We start from the raw sequence: 17,378 nt of genomic DNA on the forward strand, positions 1-17,378 counted from the left end.
ATTTAAAAAAAATGTGAGTTCCAGATTTACTCCCTCACACTTTCCCCTCCCCTTCTCCCTGAGATGGTAAGCAGTTTGTACAGGTTATACATGTGCAGTCATGTAAAACAGATTTCCATATTAGTCAGGTTGTAAAAGAAGAAATGGACCAAAAGGAAAAAAACACATGAAGACAAAAGAAAGTGAAAACAGTATGCTTTGATCTGCCTTCAGACTCCCGTCAGTTCTTTGTCTGGATATGGATAGCATTTTTCATCCTGAGCCCTTTGCAATTGTTTTAGATTATTGTATTGCTGAGAAGAGCTAAGTCATTCATAGTCATTGTACGATGTTGCTGTTACTGTGTACAATGTTCTCCTGGTTCTGCTCACTTTACTTTGCATCAGTTTATGTAAGTTTTTTCCAGGTTTTTCTGAAATCTGCCTGCTCATCATTTCTTTTTTTTTCCTTCCCTTTTTGGAGGGCAGTTGGGATTAAGTGACTTGCCCAAGGTCACACAGCTAGTTTTTGTGTTAAGTGTCTGAGGCTGAATTTGAACTCAGGTCTTCCTGACTCCAGGACCGGTGCTCTATTCACTGTGCTGCCGTGCTGCACCCTGCTCATCATTTCTTATAGCACTACTGTGCTATACTCCATTATAATCATATACCCCAACTCATTCCGCCATTTCCCAATTGATGGGCATTCTGATTGAGGGGATTTTTAGGAGGGAGTGAAACACTTTCTCTGCAGCTCCCTGACTTCGCAGTGTGAGTAGTTCTGGCATCAGGACCATGATTATATATGTGAGAATGGCCGGCCAGGTGCTTGGTTTGGGGTTGGGCAGTAGGATGGGGAGCAGTAGCACTGTGGTTCCTTATGCCCTTCCTCAGAACAAGGACTTTTAGAACATTTCCTTCAGAGATGGCACCTTCAGGTTAGAGGAAACTTGAATTAAAGAGGTTGGGGTGTGTAGCAGCAAGCACCCCAAGCGTCCTCAGGGTTTGCAGCTACCACAGGTTCTTGGATCTGCTTTGTTAAAGGAAAGCAACTCAAAATGGGTTAACAAGCTTACTTTAATCAGTCAGACATATATCGTTTACCTTGTTCAGGGGAAAAAGGTCAGCACCCCAAACTTCAAAGCACACAGGCAGAATTATCAAGACAGAAACAGATCAAGTAGACATATTTCCAAACTGTCCAACCATTACATCCATACCCAGTCAACATCTGGGTTTTTCAAAGCCGGGGGACTCTCAACAACGGCTTCCCATAATTCAGATCAAACCACAGAACACTTCTCAAAGTGAGTCCCAAAACAAAGCTACACATCAGGGCTTATATAGCCTTCTCCTGGCTCAGAGAATGTAACAACCTTATTGACTCACTGGCCAATCAAGAAGTATCTACTGAAAAACAAGCCTCCCTCCCCAGGCTTCAGGTGCACTTTAGCCTAGGGGCAGGGAAGATCTTCCAAATTTGCATTCCCATTACAGGGTGGAAAGGGTGGGAATATAGGCAGAGGGAATCATCAACCAATATTCCTCTCTCTTTCCTTCTTATAAAGAACTGTTGGGTTGTTATTTTTATATTCCCAAGTGCCTTGCCATGTTGTAGGCAATTAATAATGCTTGTTGATGAATAGTCACATTGGGGTGTTCCCCAAAATATGATTCTGGGTTCCCTTCGGCCTGCAGAGTTCTTCCTTTTAAAAAAAGAAATTGAATTTAATTTTCAATTCCACATTCTCTCCTGAACTCTCCCATTCCCCCATCCATCGAGAAGGTAAGAAAAGCAAAGCTTATTGCTAATAGATGATGGCTCTTGCCAAGGCAAAAAAAGAAAGAAAAGTAAAAAGGGTTCCGTCTACACTTTGAGTCCGTCAGTTCACTATCTGGAGGCAGATAGCGTGTTTCATCCTGATTCCCCTGAAATTGGTAATTAATCAGAGTTCCTAAATCTTTCAGAGTTAATTTTTGTTACTGTTAAATTCCTAGTTATTTCTCAGTAGCTTAGACAGTGCTGAACTCAGTCCAGTTGGAACGGTAGACCTAGAAGGGATTTTAATAATAGTTAATTCAGTTTCTTCACTTTACACATGAGGAAACTGAATCCCAGGAAAGGGACTTGACCAAGGTCATACCCCAGTCATTATCAGAACCCAGATTAGAACTTGGGTCTTCTAATTTCTAGTATAATGCTCTTTCCACTTTGCCAGTAACTTATCATTTAATAATAACAAGGGTACCTTTTCAGGTCTCATTCTCATCCCATTTCTTCAGCCTTCCTATTTTCATTTTCCTGGCTGTAGTACTTGAGACAGGTGGGCAAATTAGGACATCCAAAAACCAGTTTCTGGAAAATTATTTTAAGATATGCTTGTCACTTTACTATTTAAATACAAAGGAGAAAGAAACTATCCCAAGAAACTTTGGGGGAGAAAAGGATTTTTAATACATTTTATTGATGCGTTTTGTTTCTAGCACCCTAATTTCTCACTCAATCTTTCCCCCCAAATTGAACCCTCCCCATGGCAAAAAACCAAAACAAAACACCAAGAACTAAAATAGCAATAGAGACCATTATTTGACAATGTATATAGTACCTGCCTTCTACTTTGAGGGAAGAACCATTTTAAATTATCTATTCTTTAGGACTTCTTTGGTTTTTCAGTTACCCAGATTTCTACTTGGCTTTCTGCCTTTCAAAACAAAGCTTATTTTTATTCAGATCTTTTGTTTTAAAATCACCTTCATTTCTGAATAGATTTCCCTCCTTCCTCACCTACCCAGGGAGCCATTCCTTTCTCAACTTGTCAGTCCTTTCTTGACAGTATTTGTAATGTTCTACCCTCATACTTCCCTTGCCTCTAGGTAAAAACAGGGAATGGATAGTTCAATTTCTTAACTTTTCTTATGGGGGCCTTGATCATTATAATTATGTAGCATTCAGTTTCTTTTTAAAAATTCTCTTCTTTTACATGGTGGTAGTCGTTGTGTATTGACTTTTAGCTGCTTTTTCATTCACATTGTTGTAATCTTAGTGTATATTGTTCACTTGTTTCTGCTTGTTTCAGTTTTTGTCACTTTCTACAAATCTTCCCCTGCCAAGATGCTTCTCACAGTTCCTCTTACTAATTGGAAATTGGGAAGCTGTCCTTTGTTTAACTGGAGGACTCTAGGGGGAGCAGCTTGTCTGTGTATCAGGAAAGAAATGGAAGCAAAGTTGGGAAGTGGGTGTTCTGTTGTAGGGATTTCTAAAGTCCTTTGTGGCTACTCTCCATTGGAGACTTACTGAAATGTTAGCGTAAGTACCTCAAGATTAGTAATGTCACCAGTGTGGGGGGATACTCCTCCCCAGTGCCTATAACTGCCCTCTTACCTTTGATGTAAAGGACATGACTTGGAGAGAAGGGGGTCCCAGTTCAGTTCTTGACTTCATTGCTTTTTACTTGTATTACCTTGGGTGTGTTATTTCAGTTTTCTCATCTCTAAGATGAGAGAATTAGACTTGGTTTCCTCCACCAAGGGTACTTTGCAGCTATAAAACTATGATTCTGTGATGTCTGCACCAGGACAAGGCATGGAAACTGGGATACAACAGAGAAATAAGAGCTGTGGTAATGTAGAAAAGGGTGATGGGTCTGGTTAGTCAGGTCTCCTGGCTTCAAGGCCAGGCTTTTCCATCATCTACCTTTGTGACCTGGGGCAGTGTAGCGGCAAGCACCCCAGTATCCCCAGGGTGGCTGCCAACACAGGTTCTTAGATCTGCTTTTCTAAAGGAAAGCAACTCAAAATGGGTTAACAAACTTAATCAATCAAACACATATCGTTTACCTAGTTCGGGGGAAAAAAGTCAGCACCCCGAACTTTAGAATATACAGACAGAAGTTACAAGACAGAGAAACAGATCAAGCAGACAGGCTTCCAAACTGTCTAACCATACCAAATCACATTTACCAGAGAGGGAGGCATCAGCATCTGGGTTTTCAAAGCTGGAGGGTTCTCAACGCCTGCCCAGAGTCTGGTCAAATCACACAACACTTCTCAAAGTGAGCCCCAAAGCAAAGCCTCACATCAGGGATTATATAGCCTTCTCTTGGGTCAGAGAATGTAACCACCCTCTTGACCCACTGTCCAATCACACAGCATCAAGGTGTGGGCATTCCTGAAAAACAAGCCTCCTGCCACAGGCTCCATGTGACCACATTCAACCAAATCAAGGTTCTCAGTCTCTTAAGCCTATCAAAGGGCCTAGGGGCAGGGAAGATATTTAAATTTGCATTTCCATTACAGGCTGGTCTCAGAGGATTTTCTCCCTCAACTTTGTCTCTGTACAATTAGCTGAATTAGATTGGAAGAAGCCTGTTGCCTGAGGGGTGACTTTCTGGGAATGAATTTTTTTGGTGACAGTAACTCCTGTAGCCTGTTAAGGCCTGGCCTGGGGCTGCTGCCTCTGTCAGTGGAAGGAGGGTCCTGGACCATTGATCCTAATGCTTGATAGGCAGTATAAGGTGCACTGATTGTAGTCAGAGATCTTGAGTTCAAATGCTGCCTCGGTACAGTCCTTCTTTTCCTTCAAGATGCTCCTACATCACTTTGTACTTGAAGCCTTTCTTGATTGTCTCAATTTCAAGGGCCCTTCCTCTTAAACTACCTAGTATTTAACTACTGTGTTTATATTACTGCATTTATAGATCACTTTAAGGTTTATGAAGCACTTTACATATAGATATCTCCTTTGATCCTGCAACAGTCCTGTGATCTTATTAGGCCCATTTTACAGATAAGGACACTGAAGTTCAGGGGGTTAAGCAACTTGCCCGAGGTCCCATAACTCTTGTCTCATCCAGAACTTAAATTCGGGTCTCGCTATCTAATATTGTACCACCCATCTGCTTTAATTATAGTTATACTGTATGTGCCTACTCATATCCCTGTTGTCTCCCCTTAGAATGTAAACTTCTTGTGAACAGACATCGTCCCTTTCATTCTATTTGTATTCCCAGTGCTTGGCATGTAGTAAGTGGATAGAGTGCCAGACCTGGAGTCAGGAAGTTGGATGTTGAGTTAAGTTGTGTCCAGCTCTTTGTGACTCCGTTTTGAGGTTTTCTTGGCAAAGATACTGGAATGGTTTGAAGACTTTAATCTGGCCTCAGACTCCTGTGAGCTGTGTGACTCCAGACAAGTCACTTCACCCTGTTTGCCTCAAGTTTTCCTCATCTGTAAAATGACCTGGAGAAGGAAATAGCAAACCACTGCAGTGTCTTTGCCAACTAGAAACTAGGGATTGAAATGACAGAACAACAACAGTAAATACTTGTTTATTGATTGATTGAATTTGGGCTAGTTACTTGACTTTCCTTTTCTATCTGTGAAATGAGAGGGCTGGACTCTCTCAAAAGAGTCGCTTTTGAGATTCCTTCCAGCTTTAAACCTATGATCCCATAAACCTTTTGAAGCATTGCAGTATGTGTGAGAAGTAGAAATACATATATTTAATGCAACATAGAGTTCTCTTCCACTTCAAACCACAACCCCCCTTCGCCCGTCCATGCTGCCAACATGTATATTCAGCTGTGTGAATTTGTCATAAAACTGTATCTCTACCTAATGACAGACACCCCCTGTGTGCACCTCCTAAATGCCCTTGTCTGCCAAACTGAGATCCTTCAAACACATCTCCTTTAAGGCTCTGATTCCCAGAATACCAGTGTGGACTAGCCCTATCTTGCTATAATAACTCTGTAAACAGCTCTGTCCTATAATAACTCTGTAAACAACCCAGCAATCCTCCCTCTGGGGGGGTGTGTATGTCTGTGTGTCTGTGAGAGAGAGAGAGAGAGAGAGAGAGACAGAATGCTAGCAACTGAGCCTGCACATGGATACATTGTCTCTTCTTAGTTGTAGGGTCCTCAAAGGCTAGGGCCATCTTTCCATTGGTCTTTTAAAAACAAGCTTTATTCAAAAGTGACCACTCTGATGATTATGGCCTGACCAAAGTTGGCCCTGGAGAAGGATTCCAAGAGTGCTCTTCTCTTTGAAGAAATGGGGCACTCTGGGCATTGAATATTGTAAATGCTCCCAGATGGGATCGATGTGTAGGTTTTTGCTATTTTTTTTTTTACTAGAGGTTTGCTAACCTCCTCTTTTCTTTTCCCCCTTTCTTCTTCCCCTCTTCACCACTATCCAGAATGCTGTAAATATTTATATATGGGACTTTTTTGCTCTCCTGCTGCCACTAGCTTCTGTGGCTACCAATTTTTTATAGCAGAGTTCCAGAACCCTGGGGCAGTAGAGTCAGACCTTTAGGCTCACTTCAGTCCAGCCCAGCCTCTATATGCTCTGCCTGGGGCTCATACTTTGGAGAAAGCTTATCTGGACAGGATAAGAAGAGGCCGGAAGCTTCTTCCTCCTTTGTTCATTTTTATCTTGTCTGTAGACAGAACTTTCTGTTTTAAGACTTCCCAAACTGCCCTCAGGCTGCTCACCCCTCAGGGGAAAATACTTTTTTTCTTCCTTTGTTGTTAGGTCCTCTCTTTTATCCTATTGCATTCTGCCTCGGATCCTACATATTTGTAGGCCTACTGTGTCCTCCTTTCAGGTCTCCGATCTCTAGCTTCTTGAGGGCAGGAAATGATGTTTTTTTGTGTCCTCAGCACTGAGCATGATGACTTAAACAGGACAAACACATAACAAATGTTTGCCAGATTGAATCATAGGTTCTCATCCCTAATCTCTTTCCTTGACTGCCTTTTTCTTCTCTTGTCTTCTAGCTACATCGGAGTCCAATTAAGAAAGTCCGAAAATCTCTTGCCCTTGACATAGTGGATGAAGATCTGAAGCTTGTGGTGTCTTCCCTGCCAAAGACTGTGTGTATTAAAAGAAACCAGGTAAGGGAACATATTTGCTATACTCTGGGAAACTCTTCCCTTACCCCCTGGGTTTGCAGGGGAAGGTGCTTGGGTCAACTCATATCACTCACTACAAGGAGAATTAATAGTAGGTATCCTAGTAGCTCTGACCCAGAGTTGCAAAGAGTTTAGGGCAAATAGTATAGAGATTGTTCAGCCTTTCATAAAAGACTTTTCAAGGCCCTTTATCTGTGGATAAGATTTTTTTATAACATAAGGATTGGACAGGACGTTAGAAATGAACTCCAACCCCTTCATTTTACAAGTGTGGAAACAGTCCCGTTCCCCCACTGCTCCATGACTCCCAAGGAAAAGGTTTCCTAGGGTCACACAGAATTAAAAGAACCTTGACTAGAAGTTAGTCTCCTAACTCATGGTTTTCTTTATCCCAGTTTGTTGAAAAACGTAGGGCTTACTGGATCAGGATGCTCCATATCATAGGGAAATGGGGATCACATATATGTTGATATGGTAATTGGTCCATAGTTTTGAACAGCTAGGCTGTGGAGTTTGGCTGAAGGAGGGAACCGCTTGGGCTCCCAGCAGAAGGTGTGGGGGAGGGTGTGAGACAAAGGGTATTTTTATTGAATCTTGGGCCTACTTGTGAGGACAACTGCAGGTGTCCCAGGAGCCTGAAGCAGAAATGAAAGTGTCCTTTTGATCCTTTTAAAGAAATCTTACTTTGTCCAGTGGAACAAAGGCTCTCTGTATACTGACTAAGCCTGTTTGGCAGTGAAGCCTCTTGGGCAGCAGGGGCTCACAGGCAATAACATTAATCATTCCTCTTGTCTGAGTTATTCCTACACCTGTAGGTCTCTGGTGGGACAGATGTTTTGAGGTATCATTGTGGATTAATAGGTATCGAACCTTATTCATTACAAATTCTTCTGAAACTAGAAGGGTCCTCATCTAGGCCAATCTTTTCATTTTACAGATGAGGAAACTGAGGTCCAGGGAGGTTGACTTGTCCCAGGTCACATGAGCAGTAGGTAGAGTTGTCTGGATTTGAACCCAGGTCCTCTGACTCAGACTTCAGTGTTCTTTCCACTTGGCTGCTCTGTGATTTCGTGCTTAGACACTTTAAGGAATTAAGATTTCCACTGGTGTGTATATCTTTTCTCTGCTCGTGCAGTAGGCTGACTTCTTGGTAGAAAGGTTCTTCCTGAGCTGTTATGTCTGTAAATAATAATTAAAGAAGTTGGAGAAGGGAGTTGTGGCAACGTGGTGTAGTGGCAAGCATCCTGGACTGAGCCAGTAGACCTGGGTTCTAGTCCTGGCCCAGTTACTGCCTCTGCCTGCCTTTCTGATCTTCGCTTTCCTCCTAGGAATATTGATATTAATAGCTAGCTTTCATTTGTATAGGGCTTTAAGATTTGTAAAACACTTTGGATAATTGTCTCATTTAATCTTTGTAACAACCTTGTGAGATAGGTGCTGTTATCCTTATTTACAATGAGGAAACTAAGGCTAACAGGTTAAAAGCTTACCTCCTAGTTAATAAGCTAGTAAGGATCTGAGACAGGATTTGAACTCAGCTCTTCCTGATGTCAAGTTGGGCACTATTGATTACAATATTTAGCTACATTTTATAAAATGAAAGTTTAGTTGTCATCAGTCAACTAATCAGCAAGCATTTATTACTATGACCCAGGTTCAGGGATTAAGTGCAAGGAATAGAGACAAAAGCAATAATGAATGAGAGAATGCTATGGAAATAGGTACCAGAAGATCCATGTGTGGTAGACAAATAGCAGCCTTAAAGGCGGGGAGAGCACTGAGAAGAGGCCTCCTGGAGAAGGGGGCACTTAAGCCCAGTCCTGAAGGAGGCCAGGGATCCTTAACAGGCAGAAGAGGGAAACAGAACCGGTTCTGTTCCAACCATGAGGGAGAGTCCATGCAAAGACATGGAGGTGGGAGATGGAGAAAGACAAATAGGCTAGAATGACTGGAGTTTGTAGAGGGGTGTATTATACAAGAAGGGCGAGAAAGATTGGAAAGGATCAGGTCATGAAGAACTCTGAAAAATTTTTTGTGTAAAGCTTTAAATTCCAAATAGGAATTTATACTCCATCCTAGGGGCCTAGGGAGCCAGCTGCTGGAGTTACTGAGTTTGGGAGTGGTGCCAGCATGGTCACATCAGTCAATCAATTAATAAACATTTATTAAATGCCTACTGGGTGCCAGGCACTGTACTAAGCCCTGGGAATCCAAAAAGAGGCAAAAGACAGTCCCTACCCTCAAGGAAGTGGCACAGTGGATAGAGCACTGGACCTGGACAGTCAGAAGGACCTGAGTTCAAATGCATACCTTCCTAGCTGTGTGACCCTGGGCAAGTCACTTAACCCTGTTTACTTCAGTTTCCTCATCTGTAAAATGAGCTGGAGAAGGAAATGGCCAACCACTCCAGAATCTTTGCAAAGAAAAACCCAAATGGCATCATGAGGGGTCAGACATAATGGAAAAATGATTAAACAACAGCACCTGAAGGAGCTTGCATTCTAATGGGGGAAACAGCATACAAATATATACAAAGTAAGCTATGTACAGGGTAAATAGGAGATAATTAAAATAGGAAAAGCAGTGGACTTAAGACGGGTTAGGGAAGACTTCTTAGAAAAAGTGGGATTTTGGTTGGGACTTAAAGAAAGCCAGGGAGGGCATAGGAGGGGGAAGTTTCAGGCATTGGGTTGGACAGCCTGAGAAAATGCCCAGAGCTGAGAGAGAAAGCATCTTTTCCATGCAAGGCCACTTGGGTAATTTTATGGGGGAGCATTGGTGCAGGGAGGACAATTAGGAGACACTAATCCAGGTAAGAGGAGATGGGAGGACAATTAGGAGACACTAGTCCAGGTAAGAGGAGATGAAGGCCTGGAGCTAGACCATGACCCTCTGAGTGGAGAGAAGGGGTCGTGTTTGAGAGATGTGAAGCTGGAAACCACTTCTACGGTCCTGCCTAGCTCTGAATTCGTGAGTCCCCTTTCTCTATTCCCTGCTGAGCTAGACGTTCTAGAATACAGGGATATTTTGGTCCTGTCCTTAAATTTCCTGTGCTCTTGGTAGATCAAAGATTACAGTCTAGCCAGGCTAGAGATCTCTTGCTATTCCACTGGGCCTGTGGTTGGGGGTTTGAATAGAACACAGGAAATTGCAAAAGGATGGTTTTAGGCATTGAACCTTGTCCGTTCGAACACAGTTTATACAGTTGAGAATTGAGAAGGAACGGAAGGGCCTTTTCAGAGGAGCATGATGTCATTTTGATGTATTCAGGAGCATTGGACATATACTTGCTGCCTAGTTTCTGCCTCTGCCACCTGAAGTCTTGGCCTGCTGTGTCCAGGCAGCCTCTTGAGAAGTGTCCAGGTGGGCTGGAGTGAGGCAAGTCTTTCTGTACTTGTCCCAGGCTACATGATGAAATCTCTGCTTAATTTTTTTTCCAGCCAACAAGCTTCTTGTCTAGCTCCCTCAATCTGACCTCCTCAAACAGCAAAGATGACAATAGTTTGCTCAACCGAGGTTTTCTACAGGCAAAGCCAGAGAAGGCTTCATTCCCGAAGACACTGAGTCATTTCCAGGGCCCTGCCCCGGTGAGTCATGATGTAATTCTTTTACTGCGATGTAATTGTCCAAGAGAAGAGCCAGCCCATAGTCCTTGGGTGACTGGTGGTTGTTTCTGCTTAGGGATTTAGTGCATGGAGGGCTCAGGCAGCATGCAAGAATGAACCTCCTTCAGACTCTCCTCCAGGGTCTCCAATTTTGGTGGGTGCTCCTGCCTTTGGGAATTCATGAAGGGACTGGAAGGTGAACCAGAGGTTCAAGCAGCATGCTGTGACTTGGCTAGTTCTTGCCTAGCCAGGGCTTTGTTCACCTCTTAGGAAAGCATGGAGGGAGAGAACCTCGAGCCTTAAAAGCCTGTTTATTTCACTTGTCGTGTTGCTTGTCTTTAGTTGGACAAAAGCTACCCTTCTGGAAGGTCTTACTTAGATTCCTTATGGCTGCTCCGTTTTAACGTATGAGCCTCCCAGTGAGTCTGAGAATAGTTAATCCTTCCGCATGGTGCAGTGTGAGGGTCAGTCACTGCCAGGTATTCCCCTCCCCTCAGTGATGGAGGAGGGTCTGCTATTGACCTGAACTGTCATGGTTGTGATTACTGAGTTGACATTTTTGTTTTGAAGATGGGGGTGGGGGGGTGGGGAACTATACTGAATAGAAAGGGATTTGCTATTGAGGGACCTGGGTTCAAATGCTGACATTGTTACTCACTAGCTTTGTGACCATGGGCAAGTCACCTCCATGGGTCTCAGTTTCCTTATTTGTAAAATGAGGGGGTTTGGACTTGATGGCCTCTGTGCTCTTTTCCAGCTTTCAGTCCACAATCCTATGAGATTGAGATGTGAGTCCTTCTTAAGGTCCCAGAGCTAGTTATTGGTTGAGCCAGGATTAGGACCCTGGTATCTTATACATTTAGTCCATTACCTTCTGAAGAGTTCCACATCATTGCTTCCTTTTGATGGGCAGGGAGAACGGCATGGAGGAGGAAAAATAGTATTGATCACAACTCCCATTTATTTCTATCGAATTTTCAGGTTTCTAACTTTTTTTTTCTTGACAACCATTCTTTGAAGGTGGTGATTACAAATTACCCATTTTACATATGAAGAAACTGAGTTTGAAAAGGGAGAGAGGTCAGACATTCACCTGGTGTTAGAGCTGTCACTCACATCCAGGTCTGTCTGTCCATTACATCACACTGCTCCTGACTCACCTTCTTTGGGGGTAAAGGTTGGCTCCTGGGTAGGACAAACCAATGTAATAAAGTTGACACTACTACCCAAGTTAATCTGTTCAATGCCCATATCAATCAAACTACTACCAAAAGGATTACTTTGTAGAATTAGAAAAATGATCAAAAGTTCAAATGAGGAAACTGAAGCCCAGAGAAGCTGAGAATCTTGCCTGTAGTCATTGACATAGTAAATGGCAAAGCTAGGGTTTGCACTTGCATCAGTTGGCTCTGAATCCAGGACTCCTGCATCCCAGCAGGGCAACAAACAGAAATATTTCATGTATCTCAAGTACTGGAGCTTGGTTTTTCTAGAGCTAATTTATTTAGGCATCTAGGATGGATACTTATTGTTTGCATTTGAGTCCTTTGCAGCAGACCCGAGGCTCTCATTTTCTCCAGTGACCCCCTGAGATGAAGATTTTAGGGCTAGAAGTTTACTATCTATCAGTCAACAAACATTTATTTATTAAGTGCTAACAGTATGTCAGGCACTGCACTAGACATTGGAGTTACAAATATGGGGAGTAAACCACCCCTTCCTTCCGGAAGCTTACATTTTAATGGGGGGCGGGGAGGTGCAGGGAGATTGCCAATATAAATCAGAATGTTGAAGATAAATGCAGATTAGAGGGAAAGTAACCTTAGAGGGGACAACATTAGAAGCTGGGGATGAGGGGAGACCATAGATGCCTTCTGGAAGAGGTTAATTTGATTCTGGAAAGTAACAAACCCTTTTTCTCCTTCTCAGATGTCCAGTGCTTGGAAAGTCGTGGCTTGTGGCGGAACCAGAGACCAGCTTTTTATGCAAGAAAAGGCCCGGCAGCTCTTGGGTACCGTAAAGCAGAGCCACACTTCTCGGACACTAATCTTGTCATGAAAAATATGGGATTTTGACGTAGTTGTTTTTTCTTTTCTGACTTTTCTTAGGGGCATAAAGATGTGTTCCCTGCCTCAGGTGGCTCCTAAGCAGGGTCTGAGTTTGAAAATATATTTTTTCAAAATAACTTATTCAAAAAAAGTTTTCAGGGGCTTCATTGGATTTTATGGTACAAGAAACAAGTCTGCCTCTACACTCCTTCTGTGGATTCATATGGTGCCTGCATAGAGAGAAGTGTGATTTTGGATCTGTGCTGGGGGGGGAAGATGAACACTGGACTCTCTCCTGGGTTCTGCAGAATCTCTGCCCTGGGCCTGGCTTTTCCTTTCCCTTTCCATGAAATTACTGGGTGCTTTCCAAAAACTTGGAGACTCAGTGTCATCCTGTTTTGTTAACACCAGGAAAGTTGGGTTTTTCCCTAGTTGTGTGTTTTTGGCATTATCTCGCCCTCCTGTTGAGGACTTCAAAAAGGAGGATCTTCAGGGAGTTCCTGTTGAACTTGGATGCCTGTTCAGCCAAGACAAGGTGGTGTCCAAGGGACCATAGAGAGTGGCATTCGTTGCCTCTTCACCTGGTCCTTTTCCCCTCTTTCCCTTTTGTTGCATTTAATATTATTAATTAATTTTTTTTAAATAAAAGCTCCCTGAAGCTTCAGTCTTCCTTGTTTTCTAAAGGCTTCTCTCTTCTCAGACTCCCCATCTTCCTTTGTCACTGTTTCTCTCCCTCTCTCTCCTTTTACCTATCCCTCTTCCTACCTATCCCTCTCTTCCTCTCCTTCCTTTTCTCTCTCCCTCCCCTTGGCTTCATTATTTCTATTAATGATAGTCATTCTCTGTATCAGGCTCAATAACCATGGTGGTGTAACCTTCTCGACTTCTCCCTGTTTCCTCCATGCTTTCTTATATCCTTCCCACCCCACCTTCTGATACTGTGGTTTAGTCCCTCATCCCTCTTCATGACAAGTGTAGATGCTTCCTAATTGATCTCCCTCCCTGCCTGCTTTGATTTCTGCCCCTCCTGTGCACCCTGCCCATGAGGCCAAAGGAATCTTTCTAAATCCAGCTGTGAGCATGCCACTTTCACCTTGGTGGTTTCTTGTGGCCTGTGGGTTCAAGTCTGTGCTCCTTAGCTTGGCATTCCAAGTCCTGTACAATTTTTACCCCAACTTACTTCCTGCTGCATTCTTATATTCCTTAAAAAAAAATATCAGTGGCTTTTGTTTTTACATTACTTACATTTCCATCAGTACCTTCCCTGACTTCCCTCACACAGAGCTATCCCATGGAACAAAGATTTTTCAAAAGAAAAAAAAATCAACAGATCAATCAATGCATTGAAAAGAAGATCTGAAGATATATGCAAGCTCCAAACCCGTAGACCTCTAACCTCTGGAAAGGAATTGGGGGAGACATCATCTCATCTCTTTCCTTGGGGGCCAAGTTTGTTCCTTGTAACTTCACACCATTCATTTCTGCTTTGTGGTTGTTCTTGAGTCATTATGTCTTGTTTTCTCGGTCCTGCTCACAGTTCTTTTTATCAGTTCATCTGAAGTCCATCCCACATTCATTTGGTTCGCTCAGACTCTCTGTTACCTCAAAGCGCTGTGTTAGGAAATGGCAGAAATGCAAGAGTGACCTGGGTCCTGCCCTTGGAGGGCATTCATTAGAGACTGATGGAAGATGAAACATGTATGCAAATAACCAGACGGTGTAGGATAATAGAGGGGGAAGAGTATGGACTTTGGAGTCCAAGGACCTGAATTCAAATCCTGGCTGCTCATGTGACCTTGCTTCTCTGGGCCTCAATTTCCTCATCTGTAAAATGAGGGCATTGGACTAGATGGCGTCTAAGGTCCCTGCTAACTCTTCATTCTGTGGTCCTGTGAACTGTGAGATGGCTGCTGACTGTGCATCAGGGAAGGCCTTGCTCTGGTCAGGCTGGGCTACTCAGTATTTCCTGATGATCCTTGGCTCACTCCTTTACACACACAGGGGAAACTTGGTGAAGAGGAAAGAATCCTGGGTTTAGAATTAGAAGCCCCAGATTTGGGGCCTTTCCTGATGCTCCTCATTCCCCCTCCCCAAATTACCTGGTATTTATTTTGTGTATATTTTGCTTATCTGTGCACATGATGTTTCCTGCAAATAGATTGTAAGTGCCTTGAGGGCAGATTTGTATTTTTTTTTTCTTTGTTAGCCTAGCAGGATGCCAGGTGCCTGGTGGGTGTTTAAGTCCTGTCTCTTAACACACACTGGCTTTGTGACCCTGGGCCTGCCGTGTCAGTTTTGGACCTCATCAGTGAAACAGAAAATACTGGCATTAACTACTTCTCAGGATTGTAAAGATATCCCTTTGTAAACTTTGAAGTGTTATAGAAATGAGATTGTTTTTATCATCCACCCTTGGTCCTACCAATTTGTCAGTAGTAATAGTTAGCATTTATATGGAGCCTTAAGGTTTTACAAAGTGCTTTCTATGTGTTATCTCATTTGACCCTCACTACTACCCTGTGAGGTAGGTGCTATTATTATGTTTTTGTAGGTCCCCTTTTTACAGATGGGGAAACTGAAGCAGACAGGTTAAGTGGCTTGCCGAGGGTCACACAGCTAGTCAGTGTCTTAGATAGGATTTGAACTCATTGTCTTTCTCACTAAAACTCTCAAGTTGTCACTACATCACCTAGGTTTTTGTCAAGGTCCAACTCAAGACCCTTCTCCTTTATGAAACCTTGTTTCCCAGGTGGCTCAGGGCAGTTTTTTTTTTCCCTTGGAACTCCTATGGACCTTGCTGTCTATGTATTTTTGTTCTTTGTAATAGTGCTGCCCAATATGCAGCATTGTGGTATAGTGTATCAGCCCTGGAGCTGGAGTTCAGAAGACTTGGGGTTTGAATACCACCTTAGGTACCTGCTCACTGTGCTATTATGCACAAGCCACATGACCTCTCTAAAGCTCGACTCATCTGCGACATGAGAATCACACCACTTGAACTACCTCCCTCACAGGGTTATGAGAAGAACACTTTGTAAACCTCAGAAGTACTTTTATGAATAGCAGTAACATTATGACCTGTTATGTACATAGCCTTTCTCCCCAACTGGAAGGGGTTTTCTGAGACTGAGGCTGTTGTGCATCTCGTCTTCTGGCCTCAGCCCCTGCCCCCCATCTCCCCTCCATCAGGTTAAGTGATATCCCAGAGAAGTGGTGACCAGTGCTTGACTGGGGATTGGGGGTCTCGGGCGGTTTCATGGAGGAAGAGAGCGTGGCCCTGGAGTTTGAGTCAACTCTTGATTTCTCTGGTGGCAGTCAAAACCTAGGGAATAGCTGGTCTACTATGGCCTTTAGTTCCTTTTGTCTTAAAGATACTGCTTCCTGCACCCTCCAATTTCTTTTGAAGAACACTGCCTTGGAATCCACATTTTACCTTCAAATTTGAAAAGACTCTGTTTCAGTGGTTTTCCATTTGTTCTTTAAGGCATAAATAGTTTATCTTGGATCTTTAGTATCACACACATTGAGGACTAAAGACAAGTTTCATTAGGGCCACTGTTGTGGTTTTAATATCTCGTCACCCCATAAAGCAGCCTCTTAGCACTGGCTACCTTCTTGAGCAGGCTGGATGGTATACACTGAGGCAGTTTAGTGGGTATTTCCTTCTCGTCGCTGAGCCTCAAAGGATTTATTGAGTTCAAAAAGATTAAGAAGAGAGGATTCCAGTTTGGGATCAGAAGTCTGGGAGAAGGCCCCAGCCTCTGTCCCCAGGGTCAGAACTAAGGCTGTGCTGGTGCCGTGGGTGTGATGATTACTGTGGTTTCTCCCCTACCTCACTGGGTTGTTGTGAGGATAAGAGGTGAACTTATTTGAAAAGTAAAAGCACCTTGTTAATGTTGGATGTTGTCTTTGTGGTTATTTTGTTCCCTTAGGGTTGGGTAGAATTGGAAAAATGGAAAAGGTAGCTTCTTCCAGTGGAAGTGGGACTTGGGGTATGTGGTCTTGCAGAGTGGGGAGTGCACTGGCAAGGGCATTGGGCAGAATGCACTTTTTTTAAGGGCCTTGGGACTGGACTTGAATTCTAATTCTAGTTTTGGTATTGCTTTTTATGACACTAGATGTTTTTTATTTTTTCTCCATTCTGGACCTCAGTTTTCCCATCAGAAGAACGAGGTTGGACCTAATTGGTTCTTAACCTTCAGGTTCCATGATCTTGTTTTTAAAATTTTTTTGATGACTATTTCCGTCTAATTGGTTTCCCTTTTTTAGGCCTTTAAAGATTCTTAGAAGGGGCAGCACCAGACTGCCGGAGGGGTCTGTGGCATAAGAAAAGTTAAGAACGCCTGGAGTCCATGATCTTGAAGGTTGCTTTTCTTCTGACATTCTGTAATTCTGTGAATGTTGGCATCGGGCCAGACTGCCCCTCAAGGCCAGTGCCTACCAGAAGTTAGTCAGAGCTGAGACCTAGCTCTTCCCCCCATCCAGCCCACATTAACCTGCTGCTGCTTTTCACTTCCCCACAAAGGTCTAATAATAAATTCAGCAAAAAATAATTACTTCACCAGATAGTTGAGTTATTACCATATGAATGCCAACTTAACATATGAAAAGCCTTTGGATGCTGAACAAGACAAAGGCTGTAACAGAATAACCTTGGGCAGGTTACATGGGAGGAAGGCTGTGCCAGCAGAGCCCCATGGATATGGGGGGACCTATGGGAGGAGAAGAGAGGAGAACTCACTCTCTGGAGAGCGGGGCTCTGTTGGGAAGAAATAACATATTTCTACTTAATGTCTACAAATAACAGTTACTCAGGTTTACATTATCACTTTGAGG

The 17,378-nt window shown here is 43.2% G+C and overlaps 1 protein-coding gene across 2 annotated transcripts in view; it reads left to right on the forward strand.

The window, feature by feature from the left end:
• MYBL2 (MYB proto-oncogene like 2) overlaps positions 1-16,440 on the forward strand; it is a 47,518-nt gene extending 31,078 nt beyond the window's left edge. For both annotated transcript variants that reach the window (XM_069077776.1, XM_069077777.1), the window contains exons 12-14: positions 6,755-6,871; positions 10,330-10,476; positions 12,424-16,440. In XM_069077776.1, the coding sequence (XP_068933877.1) occupies positions 6,755-6,871; positions 10,330-10,476; positions 12,424-12,552 (393 nt within the window). In that variant the 3' untranslated portion in view covers positions 12,553-16,440. The remainder of the gene's footprint in view (positions 1-6,754; positions 6,872-10,329; positions 10,477-12,423) is intronic.
• The last annotated feature ends 938 nt before the right edge of the window (positions 16,441-17,378 follow it).

The sequence above is a fragment of the Petaurus breviceps genome, unplaced genomic scaffold (assembly GCF_028583685.1).
Source record: "Petaurus breviceps papuanus isolate PSGF00001 unplaced genomic scaffold, PetGlider_PUasm1.0 90994, whole genome shotgun sequence".
NCBI lineage: Eukaryota > Metazoa > Chordata > Mammalia > Diprotodontia > Petauridae > Petaurus > Petaurus breviceps.